Source organism: Cebus imitator, unplaced genomic scaffold (assembly GCF_001604975.1).
Source record: "Cebus imitator isolate Cc_AM_T3 unplaced genomic scaffold, Cebus_imitator-1.0 Scaffold36, whole genome shotgun sequence".
Lineage (NCBI taxonomy): Eukaryota > Metazoa > Chordata > Mammalia > Primates > Cebidae > Cebus > Cebus imitator.
Window position 1 is genome coordinate 2,077,721 of NW_016107351.1, and position 19,153 is coordinate 2,096,873.

The window sequence follows — 19,153 nt, forward strand, 5'->3', positions numbered from 1 at the left end:
GTGTGTGGTGTGTGTGGTTGGTGGTATGTGTGTGGTGTGTGGTGTGTGTGGTACGTGGTGTGTGTGGTGTGTGGTATGTCATATGTGTGTGGTGTATGTGGTTGGTGGTGTGTGTGGTTGGTGGTGTGTGGTGTATGTGGTGTGTTGTGATGTTTGTGGTTGGTGGTGTGTATATGGTGTGTGTGGTATGTGGTGTGTGTCATGTGTGTGGTATGTCGTATGTGTGTGGTGTGTGTGGTTGGTGGTATGTGTATGGCGTGTGTGGTGTATGTGGTGTGTTGTGATGTTTGTGGTTGGTGGTGTGTGTGGTATGTGGTGTGTGTGGTATGTGGTGTGTGTCGTGTGTGTGGTATGTCGTGTGTGGTGTATGTGGTTGGTGGTATGTGTGTGGTGTGTGGTGTATGTGGTGTGTTGTGATGTTTGTGGTTGGTGGTGTGTATGTGGTGTGTGTGGTGTGTGTGGTATGTGGTGTGTGTCGTGTGTGTGGTATGTCGTATGTGTTGGTGTGTGTGGTTGGTGGTATATGTGTGGTGTGTGTGGTATATGTGGTGTGTTGTGATGTTTGTGGTTGGTGGTATGTGTGGTATGTGATGTGTGTGGTATGTGATGTGTGTGGTATGTGGTGTGTGTCGTGTGTGTGATATGTGGTATGTGTCATGTGTGTGGTATGTGGTGTGTGTCGTGTGTGTGGTATGTCGTATGTGTGTGGTTGGTGGTATGTGTATGGTGTGTGTGGTGTATGTGGTGTGTTGTGATGTTTGTGGTTGGTGGTGTGTGTGGTATGTGGTGTGTGTGGTATGTGGTGTGTGTCATGTGTGTGGTATGTCATGTGTGTGGTGTATGTGGTTGGTGGTATGTGTGTGGTGTATGTGGTGTGTTGTGATGTTTGTGGTTGGTGGTGTGTATGTGGTGTGTGTGGTGTGTGTGGTATGTGGTGTGTGTGGTATGTCGTATGTGTTGGTGTGTGTGGTTGGTGGTGTATGTGTGGTGTGTGTGGTATATGTGGTGTGTTGTGATGTTTGTGGTTGGTGGTGTGTGTGGTATGTGGTGTGTGTGGTATGTGGTGTGTGTCGTGTGTGTGGTATGTGGTGTGTCGTGTGTGTGGTATGTCGTATGTGTTGGTGTGTGTGGTTGGTGGTATATGTGTGGTGTGTGTGGTGTGTATGGTGTGTTGTGATGTTTGTGATTGGTGGTGTGTGTGTGGTGTGTGTGGTATATGGTGTGTGGTGTGTGTGTGGGGTTTGTATTTGCATTTTCTGGTTGCTCTGGTGAGTTTTGTTTCTAGTGCTCATGATCCAGCAGTTGGGTTTTGTCCACTTTCTTGCAGTGGTTCCCAAAATGTGGTCCCTGGGAACCTGCTGGAAGCATCTGCCCTCTCACCCCAGACCCACCAGGCAGGCTGGGCAGTTTTCAGAGCCCTCCGGGTGATCCTGCTGTGTGCTTGAGTCTGAGAACTAGGGGCCTCTGTTTTTATTTTTATTTTTGAGACAGTCTCGCTCTGCCGCCCAGGCAGGAGTGCAGTGGCACGATCTTGGCTTACTCTGCAACCTCCACCTCCTGGGCTCAAGCAGTTCTGCTTCAGCCTCCCAGGTAGCTGGGATTACAGACGTGCACCACCGTGCCCAGATAATTTTTTGTGTTTTTAGTAGAGACGGGGTCTCACCATGCTGGCCAAGCTGCTCTTGAGCTCCTGGCCTCAGCAGCTTTATTGCCACACAATTCACCTATTTAAAGGGTACAACTGGAATGTCAGTTGTCAGTGTATTCACAGGAGTGGTGCAGCTCTCACCACAGTCCATTTTAGAACACATTCATCACCCCAAAGAAAACCCCGCGTTGGCTGATAGACACCCCTCCCTCCCCCGGCACCTGGCCGCCGCCCCTGCATGCTGTCTCTGGGTTTGCCTGTTCTGAGCGTCTCATGTAACCGGGATCGGGCAGCATGCAGCCCTCCTGTGGTGTGTGTCAGAGCATCATCCTCTTTATAGCAGAATAATAGTCCAGCTTGTGCACGGACAGTTTTGTTTTTATCACTGTATTTTTAAGACGGGGTCTCCCCCAGCCTAGCATGTAACGGTGCTGACATAGCTCACTGCTGTCCCAAACTTCTCAAATCAAGGGATCCTCCCGCCTCAGCCTCTGAAGTAGCTGGGACCACAGGCATGCACCACTGTGCCCAGCTAAATTTCTTCTTTCTTTGTCCCTTCCTTCCCTCTCTCCCTTCCTTCCTTCTCCTCCTTCCTCCTGCCTGCTTCCCTCCTTCTCCTCTTCCTCCCCCTCCTTTCTCTCTCCATCCTCCCCCTCTTCCTCCTTCTGTTCCTCCCCCGTCTTTCTTCCTTCTCTCCTTTCTTTCCTCCCCCCTCCTCCTCTTCCTTCTTCTTTGTCTTCCTCCTTCTTCCTTCCTCCTCCTCCTCCTCCTCTCTCTCTCTCTCTCTCTCACTCTCTTTTTTTGGTGGAAACAAGACCTCACTATGTTGCCCAGGCTGGTCTTGAACTCCTGGGCTCAAGCAATCCTCCCACCTTGTCCTTCCTAAATGCTGGGATTACAGGCATGAGCCACCACCCTCAGCCAGGCCACAGTTTTGATCCCAACTGATCAATTGTGGGTGCAGCTGTGGCCTCCCATTGGGCAGGGTGACAGGAGGCAGTGGCCATCAGCCCACGCCTTCCAGCTGTGCTTCCCCTTCCGCTCTGAGCAGCAGGCGTGTGTGGCTCTTTGTTCACAGGGAAGAGGGTGGCAGCAGAGGCAGCCCTGGTACGTAAGGCCCTCGGTGGGCAGCTGGGTGCAATGGCTCACGCCTATGATCCCGGCACTCTGGGATGCCAAAGTGAGAGGATCTCTTGAGCCCAGGAGTTTGAGACCAGCCTGGGTAACATAACCAAGACCTTGTCTCTACTGACATTTAAAAAAAGAGAGAAAGGAAAAACAAACACGGCCCTTGTCCCCAGAAACCTGTGATCAGTGTGGCTGATGAAACTCACAGGGGCTTCTGATGGAAGCTCACTCTGAAGGCCTGCTTCACCGAGGAGCCCTGGCCGGGTGTGCTGGGCAGATCGGGGCTTTGGACCTGGAAACAATCGCTGCTAGTGCCTTGGACCGTCCATCCTTGAGGGACCTGCCCCGTCTGTGTGCCTGCCGTCGGCTTCCTGGTCGGTGACTCTTTGCTTGCATACTGCCGTATCTCGGACACAGGTTGACAGAGCCCACGGACTTCCTGACGCTCTTCGAGGGCAGCCCCAGCGGGAGAAAGAGGCTGGCCAGCCTGCGCACAGCCCCCAGCGAGAAGGGAGCCACCTGGAACGTCCTGGTAAGGTGGTGTGTGGCGGCTCGTCCTGGTCTCATAGATGGGGTTGTGGCCTGGTTCCTAATTGCAAAAGGGCACTGTGGGGAGGTGACAACCTGTGACATCCACTGCCTGTGCAGGGAGTCGGGGTCTCCTCCTGCTTGTGGGAGAGGCGGGGCTGGACAGGGAACGGGTGGGGTGTCTGGGTGTGTGCGGGCGGTGTCATGGGCTAAGCTGTTTGACAGGATGACCGGCCCCGGGACTTCACCTTGCCCTCCAATGCCCTGAGTTCCAGTGCCCTTGACTCACCGGCGGGCCCGCGGAGGAAAGAATGCCCCGTGACCCTGGCCCCCAACTTCACTGCTAACAACAGGTATGGCCTGTGCAGGTGCCAGGACGGGCACCCCGGGAGGCTCCCAGAGGGGAGACTGCGTGTATCTTTGTCTTGTTGATGGCTGGTTCAGGGTGCTTTGGACTGAATGAATGAATGAGTGAGTGCGTGAGTGAGTGAGTGAAAGAATGGCTTTCTTTCTCCAAAGGCTCAGGGAGGAGGCTGCCAGGTGGCGTCTTGCACCTATGGGGGTCTCGGCCCAGGCTTGGCTCTTGAAGAGTTTTGGGCCTTAGGGAGGCTCATGTGAGGCTGGGTTGGTGGGGTCTGGGGAGAGGCCTTGTCTGAGGAGGCTTGTTGGGAGCCTGGGGAATCCCCAGAAGAAACGGACCCCAGGCGGCTCCCTCTGAGCCTTCAAGGAGCAAGAGTGCTGCTTGGGCTAGGCCTCAGGGGACCCATGAGACAAGGGACTGGGGACACATTTTCCACCGATGTTTAGAGCCTTCACCAAAGGAACAGTTTCAGGAGAGACCATGTGGTTTATTCGCCAGGGTCGGCACAGGAAGAATTCTTGCGTTTGGTTTTTTTTTTTTTTTTTTGAGACGGTATCTTGCTCTGTCGCCAGGCTAGAGTGCAGTGGCGCAATCTCGGCTCACCACAACCTCCGATTCCCTGGTTCAAGCAATTCTCCTGCCTCAGCCTCCCAAGTAGCTGGGATTATAGTGTGCGCCACCATGCCCAGATAATTTTTGTATTTTTTTTTTTTTAAGTAGAGAGAGGATTTTACCATGTTGGCCAGGATGGTCTCGATCTCCTGACCTCATGATCTTCCCACCTCGGCCTCCCAAAGTGCTGGATTACAGGCTGAGCCACCACCCCCAGCCGAATTCTTGCTTTTTAATTTACTTTTTAAGTTAGAGACAGGGTCTCATCTGTCACCCTCACTGGAGAGCACAGTCATAGTTCACTTCAGCCTTGACCTCCCGGGCTCAAGAGATGCTCCCCCGTCAGCCTTCAGAGTAGCTGGGACCACAGGTGCACACCACCATTCCTGGCTAATTTTTGAAGTCTCACTGTGTTGTCCAGGCTGGTCTCAAACTCCTGGGCTCATGCAATCCTCCCTCCTTGGCCTCTCGCAAAGCCCTGGGATTACAGGTGTGAGCCCCCACACCTGGCTCTAAAATTTACCTTAGCATATATCAGAGTGGTATGTGCACACACAGCCCAAGTGTCAGCAGCACACAGGCTTAAAATGGTAAATAGCAGACCTACTGCTCCTCCCACCCCTGGCCTCTGGTCCCCAGGAGCAGTGTCTTTCAAGCTATTTCTTCTAGTGTTTTCTTGAAAACAGTTATGATTACATGCCATGCTGCTCATTCGTGAACAGCTCAAAATCAGTCATGGTAGAAATACTCACACCACCCAAACTGGCAAATGAGCCCTGCTCCGAAAACCAGCTGTTGAATGTTTGTGAGTGCAGGCTGGTGCCGGGCATGAGCTGATGTGGGTGCAGGCTGGTGCCAGGCATGGGCTGATGCGGGTGTGGGCTGGTGAGGGTGCGGGCTGGTGCCGGGCATGGGCTGATGTGGGTGTAGGCTGGTGAGGGTGCAGGCTGGTGAGGGTGTGGACTGATGCAGGTGTGGGCTTGTGCTGGGTGCAGGCTGGTGTGGGTGTGTGCTGATGCTGGGTGTAGGCTGGTGCCAGGCATGGGCTGGTGGTGGGTGCGGGCTGGTGGTGAGTGCGGGTTGGTGAGGGTGCGGGCCAGTGTGGGTGCAGGTGCAGGCTGGTGAGGGTGCAGACTGGTGCAGGTGTGTGCTGATGCTGGGTATAGGCTGGTGTCAGGCATGGGCTGGTGCAGCTATGGGCTGGTGGTGGGTGTGGGTGGGTGCGGGCTGGTGAGGGTGTGGGCTGGTGTGGATGTAGGCTGGTGCAGGTGCAGGCTGGTGCCAGGTATGGGCTGGTACAGCTACGGGCTGGTGGCAGGTGTGGGCTGTGTGTTGGTGCGGGCCATGGAAGGGGCCTGGGGACACCAGACCGTGCTGCTGCCAGCATGTAGCAAGCACTGAAGGCCTCTGACCCCACCCAGCCCGTGCCTTGAGTGTCGCTCTGAGATCTCAGGCATCCCCTCTGGAGGCCTGACTATTCCTGTCTCTCTTCTGGCCTGGCAGGAGCAACAAGGCAGCCGTAGGCAACTGCGTCACCACCATGGTGCACAACTGCTACACCCCCTCGGAGAGGGCACCCCCACTCAAGAGCTCCAACCAGACCGCCCCCTCCCTCAAGTAAGGTCTTCTGGGGAGGCCACAGGGCTGCTGGGTCCAACCTCGGTCAGGGCACACAGTCCGTGCACAGAACACCTTGTGGAGCCACCCCCTGCCTGGCTCATCATCCATGTCCACTGTCCTCTGCTGTTCTGAGGTCAGGAGCTTCCTGCAGAGAGAATACAGCCCGAATTTGGTGGCACAGTGAAGCCATCCTGGGGTCCCCAGGAGGAAGCCAGGGCTCATCCAGAGCCCAGAAGGTGTCACAGAAGGGGTTGCCTGAGCAGAGCAGAGGAGCCCCCTGAGCCCACTGCATGGTCTCACTGGGACTGGGGATGGCCCTCGGGGTTTCTCAAGTTTCCCTCTATTTTTAGTAGAGACGGGGTTTCACCATATTGGCCAGGCTGGTCTTAAACTCCTGACGTCAAGTGATCCACCCGCCTTGGCCTCCCAAGGTGCTGTGATTACAGGTGGGAACCACCACGCCTGGCCTCTCAGTGTAATTTTAGTGAGAACTTACAGGTAAAGAGCTGGTTACCCTGGGTACCAGTGAATGGGGCCTTGTCAGGGCACAGGTGGTGTAGAGGCCAGGATGCGGCATGGGAGAGCTGGCCTGGCACCTCCCGCTGTCCCCCTCCCCACTGGCTGCCGGCCTGCCAGCACGCCTTTCAGACTCAGTCCTGGCGCTCCCGAGAGCGAGCGCCTGCTGCCCGTGGGCCGAGCCGTTCCCCAGGCGCTGAGACGGGGCTGCTGTCTTCCTTCCTGTTAGCAACATCCTCAAGGCAGCCACCCGAGAGGGCAGCGAGAGCAGCGGCTTCGGGAAGCCACCAAAAAACATCTCCAGTGCCACCCACTCAGCCCGGAACAACGCTGGGGGCGCCACGAGCCTGCCCGGGCGGAAGGAGGTGACAGAGGAGGAGGCTGAGAGGTGACTGCCCTCGGGGCAGTGGGGGGCCTGAGGCCAGAACACGGGTGGGCAGAGGTCAGGGTCTGGGAGGCTCACACCTCTGAGGATAGAAATTTCCATTTGATAATTGTTTTAAAATATTGAGACTGAGCAGACCCATGTGGTGTGGTTCTGTTTACATGAAACACCCAGCAAAGGCACGTTTATCGGAAGGAAGTCGAGGGCTGGTGTGGGGCTGGTAGGAGGGCTCCTCCAGGGGCACTGGAACATTCCAGAACTGCACTTTGCCGATGGTCACACAGCTCTAGATTTGCTAAAAATCATTGACTTGTACACTGAAAATGGGTAGATTCTATAGTATGGAAATTATATCTCAGTCACACTGTTAATTAGAACAAGGTTAAAGGCAAAGAAACTACAAAACTGAAAAAAGCCAACACCCAAAGCTCGAGGGGGTGTGGGCGGAGCCTCCTGTGGTCCTGACTGTGGGGGCCGTGTCCCTGACGCCTGCCCCTGGGGAGCTGGAGGGGGTGTGGGCGGAGCCTCCTGTGACCTTCGTTCCTTGTCAGGAGAGTCGCCGGGGTACCCCCTGCCTGGACCTTCGGAGCCTCCCCGTGATGGGGCCGCCAATTCCTCTGGCTGGGGAGGCCAGGCCTGTGGATGCAGTGGGTGGCAGGAGGGCCCCGGAGGGGACACGGGAAGACCGCAGCTCCTTGAAGCCCCTGGCGCCCCCCAGGGCAGACCGCCCCTGAGCTGGGGCCCACACGTTCTGGGTTCTCTCTTGGTGCTTTTGCTGAGAGAATCCACACGTGGTCCCAAGAGCCAAGGGGAAGCACTGTTTTGTTGGATCAGTTTTACTGAGTATAATTTGTATTCTTCAGAAGGTGGCCATGGTAAACGTGCAGTTCCACGAGTCTCCACCAGGGTGTGTAGTGCTGTCTACAGCCCGGCACAGCCCAGCACCCCCAGGCTTCCCTCGAGCTCCTCCCCGGTCTGTTCCCTCATGGCCCTGCCTTCTCTGCCCACCCTCTCTGTGGAGCCACTGCCTGGGGCCTGCGCTGGCGTGAGCCCCGGGCTAGTTGCCTGTGGGTAGGGTCCCGGAGTCAGGTCATGGGCCTTGGAACCATTTGAACCATCCCACTTCCTGGCGATTATAAATAAGGCCACACAGGCCTGCTGGGTAGACGTTTTCTCTCCCTGGGCATCTTCCCAGGAGGAAAGTTTCAGGTTTTAGTGGAGCTGGTCCAGGTGGGCAGGTCCTGCCATGTGAAAAGGGCTACTGTGTGGTGCCGCTGGCCTCTCTCTCCCCGGCTGGACTTTCCGCCAGCAGCCAGCTGGCTCCTGCGGGACGCTGGTCCTGTCTTGGCCCTGAGCCCTGCTCTCTGGGCAGGTTTATCCACCAGGTGAACCAGGCCGCTGTCACCATCCAGCGCTGGTACCGTCAGCAGGTGCAGCAGCGCCGAGCAGGAGCTGCCCGCCTGCAGCACTTGCCGCAGGCCGAACGGGAGGTCAGTGTGGGCATCAGTCTCTCCACGCTCCCTGGGGGGTCTGGCCCAGAATCCCAGGAGGTCAGCGTGGGCGTCAGTCTCTCCACACTCCCCGGGGGGTCTGGCCCAGAATCTCAGGGCTTTCAGTTTCTGGGACAGGTGGAATCGAAGCCTGTCTCTGGGTGCAGCACCCTCCATGACCCTGGGTCCCCACGGACAGGAGGATGGTCCTCACTGGCTCTCATCAGGGGCTGGCTGTCAGGAAACGCCTGCTGGGTCTCTCCCAGGCTGGAGCGCCTCAAGAGGATGCTCCATGGGGCAGAGCTGTCTCTCTCGCGCTGCAGCTGCTGGCCACCTGCAACACAGGGCTTGTCCTCTGTAGAGCAGAGAGAGGGCAGGTTCAGGGTCTTGGTGGAGTCTCACCTTCCCTGCTGGCCCTGAGACTCCATGAACTCTAGGGGCCTCCAGGGCGTTTGGGGGGAACCCCCAGTCTGGGTCTGGATTCTGTGCTCCAGATGTGTACACCACATGGCACTGGCTTCTTTGGCAGGAGCAGCGGCAGCTGCTGGGCGAGGGGACCCTCCTGGACCTGCACCAACAGAAAGAGGCTGCCAGGAGGAAGGCCCGAGAGGAGAAGGCACGCCAGGCCAGGCGAGCGGCCATTCAGGTGCCCGGGCTGACCACGTAGGGACCGTTGGGCCTGACCAGGGGTCTGCTGCTGGGGCTTCCTGGGCCCTGGGACACTCAGGGCAGTTTGGCTGGGAGCTTGGGTCGTCCTCTCCCGGAGATGGCACTCAGCGATGCTCTCACTGCAGGAGCTGCAGCAGAAACGAGCTCAGAGAGCCCAGAAGGCGAGCACTGCTGAGCGGGGGCTGCCCGAGAATCCCCAGGAGACCAGAGCGCCAGGGATGCGGCGGCCTGCTCAAGAGCCGTCCCCCACGCTGGGTGGCACTGCCCACCAGGCCCTCAAGGCCAACAATGCTGGTGAGAGTGGCTCAGTGCCCACCCTGCTCTGGGGGGTGGGCTGCAGCCGGGAAGGAGGTGCAGCCCCTGCGGAGCTTGGCCCCCTGTGCTGCTCCCATGTTGGCGGCCCCCAGTCCTCGGAGTTAGGGGCCTTGGCCCCCAGCTGACCTGACGAGGGTGCTGAGACCTTGACAGACAAATGGGCCTGGACATAGGGGCCCTACGGAGCAGAAGGCCTGGAAGGTGGGGTGGCACTCTGCCCCCACAGCTGCACACCCAGAGGGCTGTGGCTCCCCAGTGGCTCCTCTGCTTCTGTGGTCACCTCTGCCTCCCCCACGCCTGGCTCCTTCCCAGGGGCACCTCCAGAGCCGCTGTCCCCATGGGATGGCACCGGTGGGATGGTGTGTTCTGCTGCACAGGTGCTGGCCTCCCTGCCGCAGGCCCTGGAGACCGCTGCCCACTCACCTCCGACTCATCTCCAGAACCGCGGCAGCCTCCAGAGGACAGGATGCAGGTCTGGGCATAGCTGTCTTTCCCTCACTCGTGGTTTTAGCTTCAAGGGCTGCTTCCATGCCAGGGGTGTCCTGAGCCCAGCTTATCCCAGCCCCTCCTCTGCTGTGGGGCCACTTGTGCCTGGAGAGGCCACCCAGGAGGGGTCTTCTTGCTCTGATGCATGGTGCTGGCTGTCCCGGGGGAAGCCTTCACTGGGGTGGAGTCCTCTTGGGTTTGTGCAGATTCCTGGGGTGGGGGGCCCTGCAGCCTTGTCCATGGAAGAGGAGCTTCTGGCTCCGAAGGTGATGTGACAGTTCCCAGCCTGCTCAGTGGGGGGGCCAGGTGGCTCACTGCCCACTTTCCTGGAGTGGGGTGCTGGGAGGAGTGCCTGGTGGCTGGAGCTATTCCGGGTTTGAGCAGCTGCAGAGAGCGGGTGGGAAAGTCTGAGGCCTGGCCTCACCTTCCAGAGGCCGAATGTTGGGGCTGGGGAGCTCCGGCGGTACCTTCGGGGCTCTGCAGTTGGCTTCCTACGAAGGGCTGTCTTGGCCACCGGCAGCCTTGCTGCATCTGTCCTCCTGCTCTATTGCAGGACGTTCCCGCCCAGGATGCAGCTGGGGACAACCCGGAGATGGTGGCCCCAAGCAGGGGCAGTGCCAAGTCTGGGGGGCCGCTGGAGGAGCTGCTGCATACACTGCAGCTGCTGGAGAAGGAGCCAGAGCCGCTGCCCTGCCCCACGGTCCGTCACAAGGGCAGATACGCCTGGGCCAGCGAGGTGGCCGAGGTGTGCGCCCTGCCCTGCCCAGCCTGGCCGCTGGCGCATCCACACAGCATGCAGTGCCTGTGGGGGTTGGGAAAATGGGGTGCCAGGGCTCCTCCTTACTTTGGTCGGGACCCTCCCTCCCAGAGCCCAGCCTCGGCTGCCACCCCTGCCCCTGGGGACCCCCAGTCCTCAGGCTGCCCTGATAGCCCCCAATGCTGGGCTCCTGTCCCACAGGAGGATGACGCCAGCTCTCTGACAGCTGATAACCTGGAGAAATTTGGAAAACTTAGCGCATTCCCTGAACCCCCTGAGGATGGGACGCTGCTCTCAGAGGCCAAGCTACAAAGCATCATGAGCTTCTTGGATGAGATGGAGAAGTCCGGGCAGGACCAGCTGGACCCGCAGCAGGAGGTGGCCCCTTACCAGACTGCACCTGGCCCCCAGGGGAGGAGGTTCCTCACCAGCCCCCACCCAGCCCCCAGGAGGCGGCGGTCCCTCACCATATACCCACCCAGTTAGTAGCCCCCCATGGGGCTCTCTGACGGTGGAGGCGGCAGGGCCAGCATTCCCCATACTGCTCTCCCCCAGCCTCCTGCCCCAACCCCGAGCCTCCTCCCTGAGCCCTGTGTGGGTGGCCAGTCATGGCCTCCAAAACCCTGCTGTCCCCTGGGCCACTGGTTGGTTTATCCTGGGTGAACACCAGTGGCCAGGCTAAATGGAGCAGTGACGTGAACTTTATTGCCACAGGGCCCAAAGCTCAGAAGTGCATAGAACTTTTTAAGTGGTCTGTTTCTTACTCCTGAGGCCATGGCCCCGTTTCCTGTAGAATAATGAAACCACCTCTGCCGGGTGGCCCACCACCTGCCACCTGCCACCTGCCGCCTGGCTTCCCGTGGGCTCCTCTGCGTGCAGCGGCACCTCTGTCTCCAGAGGGCAGGGCTCCAGGGCATTGTGTCAGGTCCTCGGCAGCCTCTCTGTCCTCTGCCACTGCCGCCTGATGCTTGACTGTGTCTGTAGGGGCAGGTGCCGCAGGCGGGTCTGGGGCCCCTGGAGCCAGGGTCCGAGGTGGGCACGTCTGTGATGCGGCTGAAGCTGGAGGTGGAGGAGAAGAAGCAGGCCATGCTGCTGCTGCAGAGAGCGCTGGTAACGCCCTGCACTGCTCACCCCAGGCCCTGCGGCCCCCTGCCCGCCGAGGCTGGGCCTGTGGGTCCCAGCGTCTCCCTCCTCTGCCTACACCCTGCAGGCACAGCAGCGAGACCTCACGGTCCGGCGGGTCAAGGAGACAGAGAAGGCGCTGAGCCGGCAGTTGCAGCGGCAGAGGGAGCACTACGAGGCCACCATCCAGCGGCACCTGGCCTTCATCGACCAGGTGAGACTACAAAGGCCCAGACCCAGCACGTGGCTCGCAGAGACTTCCAGAGCCAGGGGCTTCCCACGGCCCGGCAGCTGCTTCTGCTCTTGGAGGTCACAGGAGTGTCCGCTGGACGCATTCCAAACCTTTCCTGTGCCATTTGCAGCTGTCCGTGCCCTGGAGAGGTCCCTCCTGTCTTTACCCAGAGCTGTCCCAAGGCAAGGTAGTGGGGGCATCAGCTGGCCCCTTGGCTTGGTCAAAGCCCTGGTTGGATCCTATTCTGTTTTTTTTTTCTTTTTTTTTTTGGTTTGGATCCTATTCTGGAGAGAACTGTAGGTCTGGGGTCCATGGAAAAAGCAGTGGCCTCCGGGGAGTGCTTGGTGGTTGTCGTAGGTGTGTCCTGACCTAGGGTCTGGCCTGGGGCTGTCAGTGAAGCTGGTGTGGTCCTGATACCCTTTGGCAGGCAATGGCCTCCTCCAGGGCTGGGTGATGGGCATGAAGGACCTGCCCTCATCCCAGGAAGACCCTGACACTACTGTTGGGGGCGGGCTGGGGCTTCTCTGATACCTGCCGGGTGAGGATAAGATGGCAGATGCAGGCCTGGGCCTGAGTTTGCACACATGCCCTCCCACTGGCCCCACAGTCCACCCACAAACCTGGGAGGGGCGGCCCCAGGGAAGGGGAGGTGCTCAGCCTCCCTGGGAGGCTGGGAAGGTCTCCTCCATCAGGGGTCCTGCTGCCTCACCTCTGGTCCACAACACAGCTGATTGAAGACAAGAAGATCCTGAGTGAAAAGTGTGAAGCTGTGGTGGCCGAGCTGAAGCAGGAGGACCAGAGGTGCTCCGAGCGTGTGGCCCAGGCGCAGGAGCAGCATGAGCTGGTGAGGCCTCGCTCCCCAATATCGGCTCCCCAGGCCTGGCTCACAGGCCAGGCACAGCCGGCACAGCTCACAGAACAGGGCCGGACTTGGAGTCCTCATTCCTGCCTCGGAGTATCAGGGCCACAGGGGTGGCTAGGGCTGTCTGGGGGCACTGCAGCACCGAGCTGGGCCCCTCCTGCCTCTCTAGCTGCCAGGCCCTGGGGCGGGGCCGTGGGCCTGGTGTGAGTGCTCCCCTGTCACAGATGTGGACGCCCAGCTTCTGCCTGGCCACAGCACAATGGCCATGGACCCAGGAACCTCTGCCCGGCCTGCCCCACCACCGGGTTCCTGGGGCACTGGCCCTGCTCTCTCTATTGACCAGGTGTTGGTCGAGCACTGACGCCTGGCCCTCCTCCTGCTGTGTGGGCAGGAGCTGGTTCAAAGGCCCACTCACTCCCCGGGGGCTCAGCCTCCCTGGCTGTGCTTCCCACCAGCTTGGGCAGCAATGGTCCTGAGCCCAGGCTCTGAGTGGGAGTGGCACTAGCATTTTAAAATCCTTGCGCGTGACCGTGGCTGACAGCTGAGGCTGAGGACTTACGGTCACACGGGAGAATACAGGCTCAGGCTGTCCGGCAGGCAGTCACACTCCTCCCTGGGGCAGGGCCTCTGCAGGCTGACGGCTGCCCTCCTGTGTCTCAGGCCACAAGGTGTGTGGCAGGCGGGCCTGGGTCTCCTGCCTGGCCCTGGGTGCTGGGGAGGAGCGGTGGCTCTCTGGAGCCACGTGTGTGTCTCGGGGCAGCACACACACTCACCTACGAGAGCCGGCCTTGTGTTGGTGATCCTGGAAGGCTGGCACCTGCCCGTGCCCACGGGGTGGTGAAGGGACGGGGTGTCCTTCGAATCGTTTCTTCCTGACATCCTGTGCTCCTGCTTGTAGGAGATTAAGAAACTCAAAGAAATAATGAGCGCCACGGAGAAAGTCCGCCGGGAGAAGTGGATCAGTGAGAAAACCAAGAAGATCAAGGAGATCACTGTCCGAGGTGTGCCGTCCCCTCCCAGAGCCGGCAGGCGTTGGGTGGGCGCTGTGGGGCTGGGCTGCTTTTGAGAGAACCGTAACTTCAGGCACTCATGTAGCCTAAGACCTTCCTGGCAGAAGTGAACGCTCATGCCAGACCACGCCTACGCGGCCTGCCTCCTCTGCAGCCTCTGCTGGGATCCTGGGGGCAGGTGGGCTCCACGTAGGAGGCTGGCCTGGCCCCCATCACCCAGGCAGTGGCCTGAACTGAGGGGCTCAGTGTGTCCCTTCCTCAGGGCTGGGCTGGGGGAGATTGGGAGTTCATGGGTAACTGTGGCACGTGGCCCTGCCATGGGAAGCAGAGTGAGCCAGAGGAGGAGGCAGGTATGGGTGGGGGAAGGGGGCTGGAGGCTGGTGGGTGTCGGGGTCTGAAGGGACCTCGGACCCTTGGTGGGCAGGGTCCCCCCAGGGCCTGAGACAGGCTGGTCTTGTGCCAGGGTTGGGTTTCTGGGCTCCCCCTCGGCTGGAGTTGGCCCCGGCCCGTGTGGCGGGGTGTCCCCTGTAGCTGGTGCCCCGCCCCCAGGCCTGGAGCCGGAGATCCAGAAGCTGATTGCTAGGCACAAGCAAGAGGTTCGGAGGCTCAAGAGCCTGCACGAGGCGGAGCTGCTGCAGTCGGACGAGCGGGCCTCGCAGCGCTGCCTGCGCCAGGCCGAGGAGCTGCGGGAGCAGCTGGAGCGCGAGAAGGAGGCGCTGGGCCAGCAGGAACGCGAGCGCGCTCGGCAGCGGTGGGTGGTGGCCCCGGGCTAGCGGGGCCAGGACTCTCAGGGCGTGGAGTCAGGGCAACCTTGAAGGCCGGAGCAGGGTTCCCTTGTTGGGGTGGGTGAGGGTCTCAGTGCAGCATCAGGGAGGTCGCAAGGCACTTGGCTCTGGGGGCCCTGGGGGGCTTAGACTCCTCAACTGGGCCAGCAGCCTCGGGTGCATGTCTGCAGTCCCTGCCCACCAAGGTCTTCGGGGTTCTGCACATGTTTCCCAGGGCTAGGGCCTGGAACCCCCACCAGACGTCCACTGTTTCGGAGCTGGCCCCAGAGCAGCTAACCTGTGGATAAGAGGCCTTGAGGCCCCTCCAGCTCTGACCTTGGGGCCCAGGGACGGTCTCCTTGCTTTCATTGGCTTGGGGTCTGAGGGGTGACTGCTGCTGTCACATCCTGAGCCCTGGGGGCTGGGGATGTGCCCAGTGGAGGTCAGGCTCTGTGGGCCAGGGGGCCAGTGGGCAGCCCCTTCTGCGCTGTCTACGCCTCCAGGACAGAGCCTGGGAGCCATCCTCCCCTCTCCAGCCTGTTGCCTGTGGCGGCCGGTCCTCCCCAGATGCAGCTCCGCTGGTCTCCCGGCCTCTCCCTGAAGGCGGGGTCAGGATGAGGGCCTGGCTCGAGCTTGCTCAGGTACCCTGGTACCCTCAGGCCAGAGGCAGGGGAGGTGGATGAGGCCCTGCCAGGCACCTGCCTCCTGCCCTCCATGCCAGCCTGGCAGTGCTGAACACAGCGAGGCTGGCACTTGGGCTGAGAGAAAAGGGAGCCTGGACGCAGCTCCACAGCCACTTCCCAAAGTGCCACGAGGGCCTGGAGCTCAGGGAGTGGCAGCGCTGGGCTGACGGGCAGGGTTCTTGTGGCCTTGCCTGCCCCCGAGGCCTCCCCTGCTCCTGGGCTATGGCTGAGGGGAAGCGTTCGGCTCCAGACTGGGCTGCCGAAGGGCTGCTCTGGAGGCCTGAGCCAGGCCTGTGTCGGGCCCGTTCCCCTGCGGTAGGTGGGTCCTGGGACTGCCCGTCCCCGCACCCGTGAGCCAGTCCTGCCCGCCCCGCAGGTTCCAGCAGCACCTGGAGCAGGAGCAGTGGGCGCTGCAGCAGCAACGGCAGCGTCTGTACAGCGAGGTGGCCGAGGAGAAGGAGCGGCTGGGCCAGCAGGCAGCCAGGTGCGCCCAGGGGACACGCCCTCGCCCAGGGACCCTCACCCGATGTCCTCTCCCGCCCTTGACCCCTGGCCTACTGACCCCCTCATTTGCTGACCCCTCGGCCACAGGCAGCGGGCAGAGCTGGAGGAGCTGAGGCAACAGCTGGAAGAGAGCAGCTCTGCGCTGACCCGAGCCCTGCGGGCGGAGTTTGAGAAAGGCAGGGAGGAGCAGGAGCTCCGGCACCAGGTCTGGGTCGAGGAGGCTGCGCCGGGCGGGGGTGGGGAGGGGAGGTTGGTTAAGGGGGACGGGGGCGGCTGGGTAGGGGCTGGGGGGTGGGGGCTGACTGGTCTCTTATGCCCGCCCCCCAGATGGAGCTGAAGGCCCTGAAGCAGCAGCTGGAGCTGGAGAGGCAGGCATGGGAGGCCAGCTCCGCCAGGAAGGAGGTGGGGACCTGGGAGCCCAGGTGGGCAGGGGTTGGCGGCTGCCGGGATCGGCTCTGCTGCTGTGGCATCCTGGGGCCTTGTTTCTGGGAGTCATGTCTGGCTGCATGGGGTTGTCTTCTGAGCTGATGCTGAGCATGTTGCTTTCAGCCCATCTTTTGTGCGGACTCTGGAAGGATCCAGGGTGCCTGGGGCACATCCTCTGTGATCCGAGAACAAGTGTCATCCCCCTTGGTAGGGGCTGCTATGCCCATGCACCCCATAGCCAGCCCACTGACACTCAGATGTACAGAGAGGCACATGCACAACAGGTCTCCCTTTAGCCTCTGGGGCCTTCCGAGGGGGTGGCCTCTGCCACGGTGACAGTCCCACACACATTCTCACCAGCCATGCCTGCCACGAGACCACTGTCCAGGCTGACCACACCCATCACCTGGGTGGATGTCGCCCAGCAGCCAGGCAGGCTGTGGCAGTGGATGCCTCCAGGCTCAGGGGGACGTGCCCACTGCAGGCCTGTGGGGCCCGGGGCTGGGCACGTGAAATTCCATAGGCATTTCAGTTGTTTCTAAGAGGCTGCCTGGGTGGGCTCTCACTGCCTGGGCTTGGGGACCCAGGCCCTGCCCTCAGTAACATGGCAAATCTGACTTTCCCGGTCCATCTGGTAGCAGGTGGTGGCCTCAGGTCGTCAGGGCTGTGGGTCTGAGGGAGGGGACCCTGAGCTGTGTGTCATCATAGTCTCTGGCACGCCTGTGCCCACACTGGGTCCTGATGACAGGATGTGGTGCGCCCCAGGGCGGGAGTCGAGAGGGGAAGGCTCCTTGCCCCGCTGTGGCTCAGAACCTGGAGCCCTCCAGGACCCCGAGGCTGGCCCTGGCCCCACCCTCGGCTTCCTGCATCCACTGCCTTTTGAGGGCCGGCTCCCAGTGGTGACCCCCAAGGCGGCACGTGTTCCCCCAGGAGGCGTGGCTGCTGAACCGGGAGCAGGAGCTGAGGGAAGAAATCCGGAAAGGCCGGGACAAGGAGATTGAGCTTGTCGTTCACCGGCTGGAGGCCGACATGGCGCTGGCCAAGGAGGAGAGCGAGCGGGCTGCCGAAAGCCGGTGAGGCCCGCCACGCGGGGGCACGGCTGGGTCGCCCGGGGGGGCCCGCCACGAGGGGGCACGGCTGGGTCGCTAGCTGGGGGGGCCCGCCACGAGTACGCATGGCTGGGTCGCCAGCTGGGGAGGCCCAGGAGCCAAGGTGCGAGGACCCGTGTGTGTCTGGGCTGCAGTGACCCTGCCCTCCCCCCAACGCCAGCATCAAGCGCTTACGGGACAAGTATGAGGCAGAGCTCTTGGAGCTGGAGCAGTCGGAGCGAAGGCTTCAGGAGCGGTGCTCAGAGCTGAAGGGCCAGCTTGGGGAGGCCGAGGGGGAGAACCTGCATCTGCAGGGCCTCGTGCGGCAGAAGGAGCGAGCGCTGGAGGACGTGCAGGCGGTGAGCGAGCGGGCGGGTGGCGGGTGGACAGTGGATGCCCCAGGCCCCTCCTGCCTGCACGCAGCCACTCGCTGGCAGCTGGCTCACTGCCTCCTGTGGCTGCCCAGATGAACCAGCAGCTCAACACTGAGCGCAGCAACGTGGCTCAGGTGATTCGCCAGGAGTTCCAGGACCGGCTGGCAGCCTCCGAGGAGGAGACGCGGCAGGCCAGGGCCGAACTGGCCGCGCTGCAGGCCCGGCAGCAGCTGGAGCTGGAGGAGGTGCACCGGAGGTGGGCGGCGGGGGCTGCAGGGCTGGAGGCGGAGGCGGGGCAGGGGGGTGGGCAGGACCCCAGGAGGTGCAGGCAGAGCGCTGTGGGCAGAGGCTGGTGTGGGTGCCACGTTTAGGGCCCAGGAGACCAGGATCTGTTTTCCTCCCTGGCACTTAGTCCGGGGTGTCGGCCATCCCTGTTGGAGCACCCGAGTGCATCAGGTCTGGGCCTGGCCAGTTCTCCGGGGAGGCAGCTCCCGTGGCCCTGGGCTGGGTGGACAGGCGCTGACAGAGCCAGGGCGCTGTGAGGTTCCCAGCAAGTGAGTGACCTCCATGAGGGTCCTGCCTCCTTCCTGTGCCACCTGCTGCCAGGGCTGAGAGGCAAGTGTGGGCAAGGCTTCCCACCCCATCTGGTACCAGGCCTCCCCAGGGGTGTCCAGGGTCACTCCAGGGGCCTATGTTGGGTCCTGACTTATAGCAGGGGGGTTCCCCGGACACCTGCCTGGGCCAGCCACTGGAGTCATGGTCAGCAGGGCTGGGACTAGGCTCCCCCGTGCACTGTGAGTGCTGCAGGAGAGTCGGGCCGTGGCGCGGAGGCCGTGCTGAATCCCACCACCTACCCCCCACAGGGTGAAGACAGCCCTTGCGAGGAAGGAGGAGGCCGTGAGCAGCCTGCGGACCCAGCATGAGGTGAGTCCCTGCGGCCAGCCCTGTGGGACCCCGGGGCGGGGAGTGGGCCTGACCCTGCGGGTGTGTTGCAGGCTGCGGTGAAGCGGGCCGCCCACCTAGAGGAGCTGCTGGAGCAGCACAGGCGGCCTGCGCTGAGCAGCAAGTGACCAGGGACACCAGGACACCGTCCACAGACAGAAGGCAGAGGACAGAGGGTGGACTTGGGCTGGAGGTCACGGGGTCGCCTGCCTGCCCCCCGCAGAGGCCGGTGTTGGAGATGCCAGCGGCCAAGCACCTGTGGCTGCATTTTATCAGTAAAGGGGCCGCTTTTTTCAATGCCTCGAGTGACTGCCTTGCCTTCTCTCCTGGGCTGGAGCCCACCCAAGACCCCCCGAGCAGCCAGGCATGGGTTTGGCTCTCTCCCTTCCACTTCCCTCTACAGTCTGTGCAGGCTGACCAGGAAATCATGAGGCTTGGCCATCCGTCCCCCAGCTAGCAACCCGTAGCACTCAGCCAGAGCCCCCAGCACTCAGCCAGCAACTCCCAGCACTCAGCCAGCAGCCCCCAGCACTCAGCCAGCAGCCCCCAGCACTCAGCCAGCAACTCCCAGCACTCAGCCAGCAGCCCCCAGCACTCAGCCAGCAACTCCCCAGCACTCAGCCAGCAGCCC

The 19,153-nt window shown here is 61.4% G+C and overlaps 1 protein-coding gene across 9 annotated transcripts in view; it reads left to right on the top strand.

Annotated features, from left to right (window-relative positions):
• The window catches only part of CEP131 (centrosomal protein 131), a 30,527-nt gene extending 11,707 nt beyond the window's left edge, over positions 1-18,820 (top strand). For 2 of the 9 annotated variants that reach the window (XM_017524910.2, XM_017524906.2), the window contains 22 exons: positions 3,194-3,308; positions 3,530-3,657; positions 5,781-5,894; positions 6,643-6,801; positions 8,171-8,288; positions 8,818-8,934; positions 9,083-9,251; positions 9,650-9,744; positions 10,312-10,536; positions 10,717-10,893; positions 11,500-11,625; positions 11,726-11,851; positions 12,597-12,713; positions 13,630-13,732; positions 14,291-14,492; positions 15,565-15,672; positions 15,780-15,897; positions 16,020-16,094; positions 17,049-17,191; positions 17,388-17,565; positions 17,673-17,836; positions 18,444-18,820. In XM_017524910.2, coding sequence (XP_017380399.1) covers positions 3,194-3,308; positions 3,530-3,657; positions 5,781-5,894; positions 6,643-6,801; positions 8,171-8,288; positions 8,818-8,934; positions 9,083-9,251; positions 9,650-9,744; positions 10,312-10,536; positions 10,717-10,893; positions 11,500-11,625; positions 11,726-11,851; positions 12,597-12,713; positions 13,630-13,732; positions 14,291-14,492; positions 15,565-15,672; positions 15,780-15,897; positions 16,020-16,094; positions 17,049-17,191; positions 17,388-17,565; positions 17,673-17,836; positions 18,444-18,585 — 3,019 coding nt within the window. In that variant the 3' untranslated portion in view covers positions 18,586-18,820. Of the gene's footprint in view, positions 1-2,735; positions 2,829-3,193; positions 3,309-3,529; positions 3,658-5,780; positions 5,895-6,642; positions 6,802-8,170; positions 8,289-8,817; positions 8,935-9,082; positions 9,252-9,649; positions 9,745-10,311; positions 10,537-10,716; positions 10,894-11,499; positions 11,626-11,725; positions 11,852-12,596; positions 12,714-13,629; positions 13,733-14,290; positions 14,493-15,564; positions 15,673-15,779; positions 15,898-16,019; positions 16,095-16,241; positions 17,192-17,387; positions 17,566-17,672; positions 17,837-18,443 lie in introns of those variants that run through there. The other 7 variants (XM_017524911.2, XM_017524909.2, XM_017524912.2 and 4 more) reach the window with 6 other exon arrangements.
• Positions 18,821-19,153: the final 333 nt, after the last annotated feature.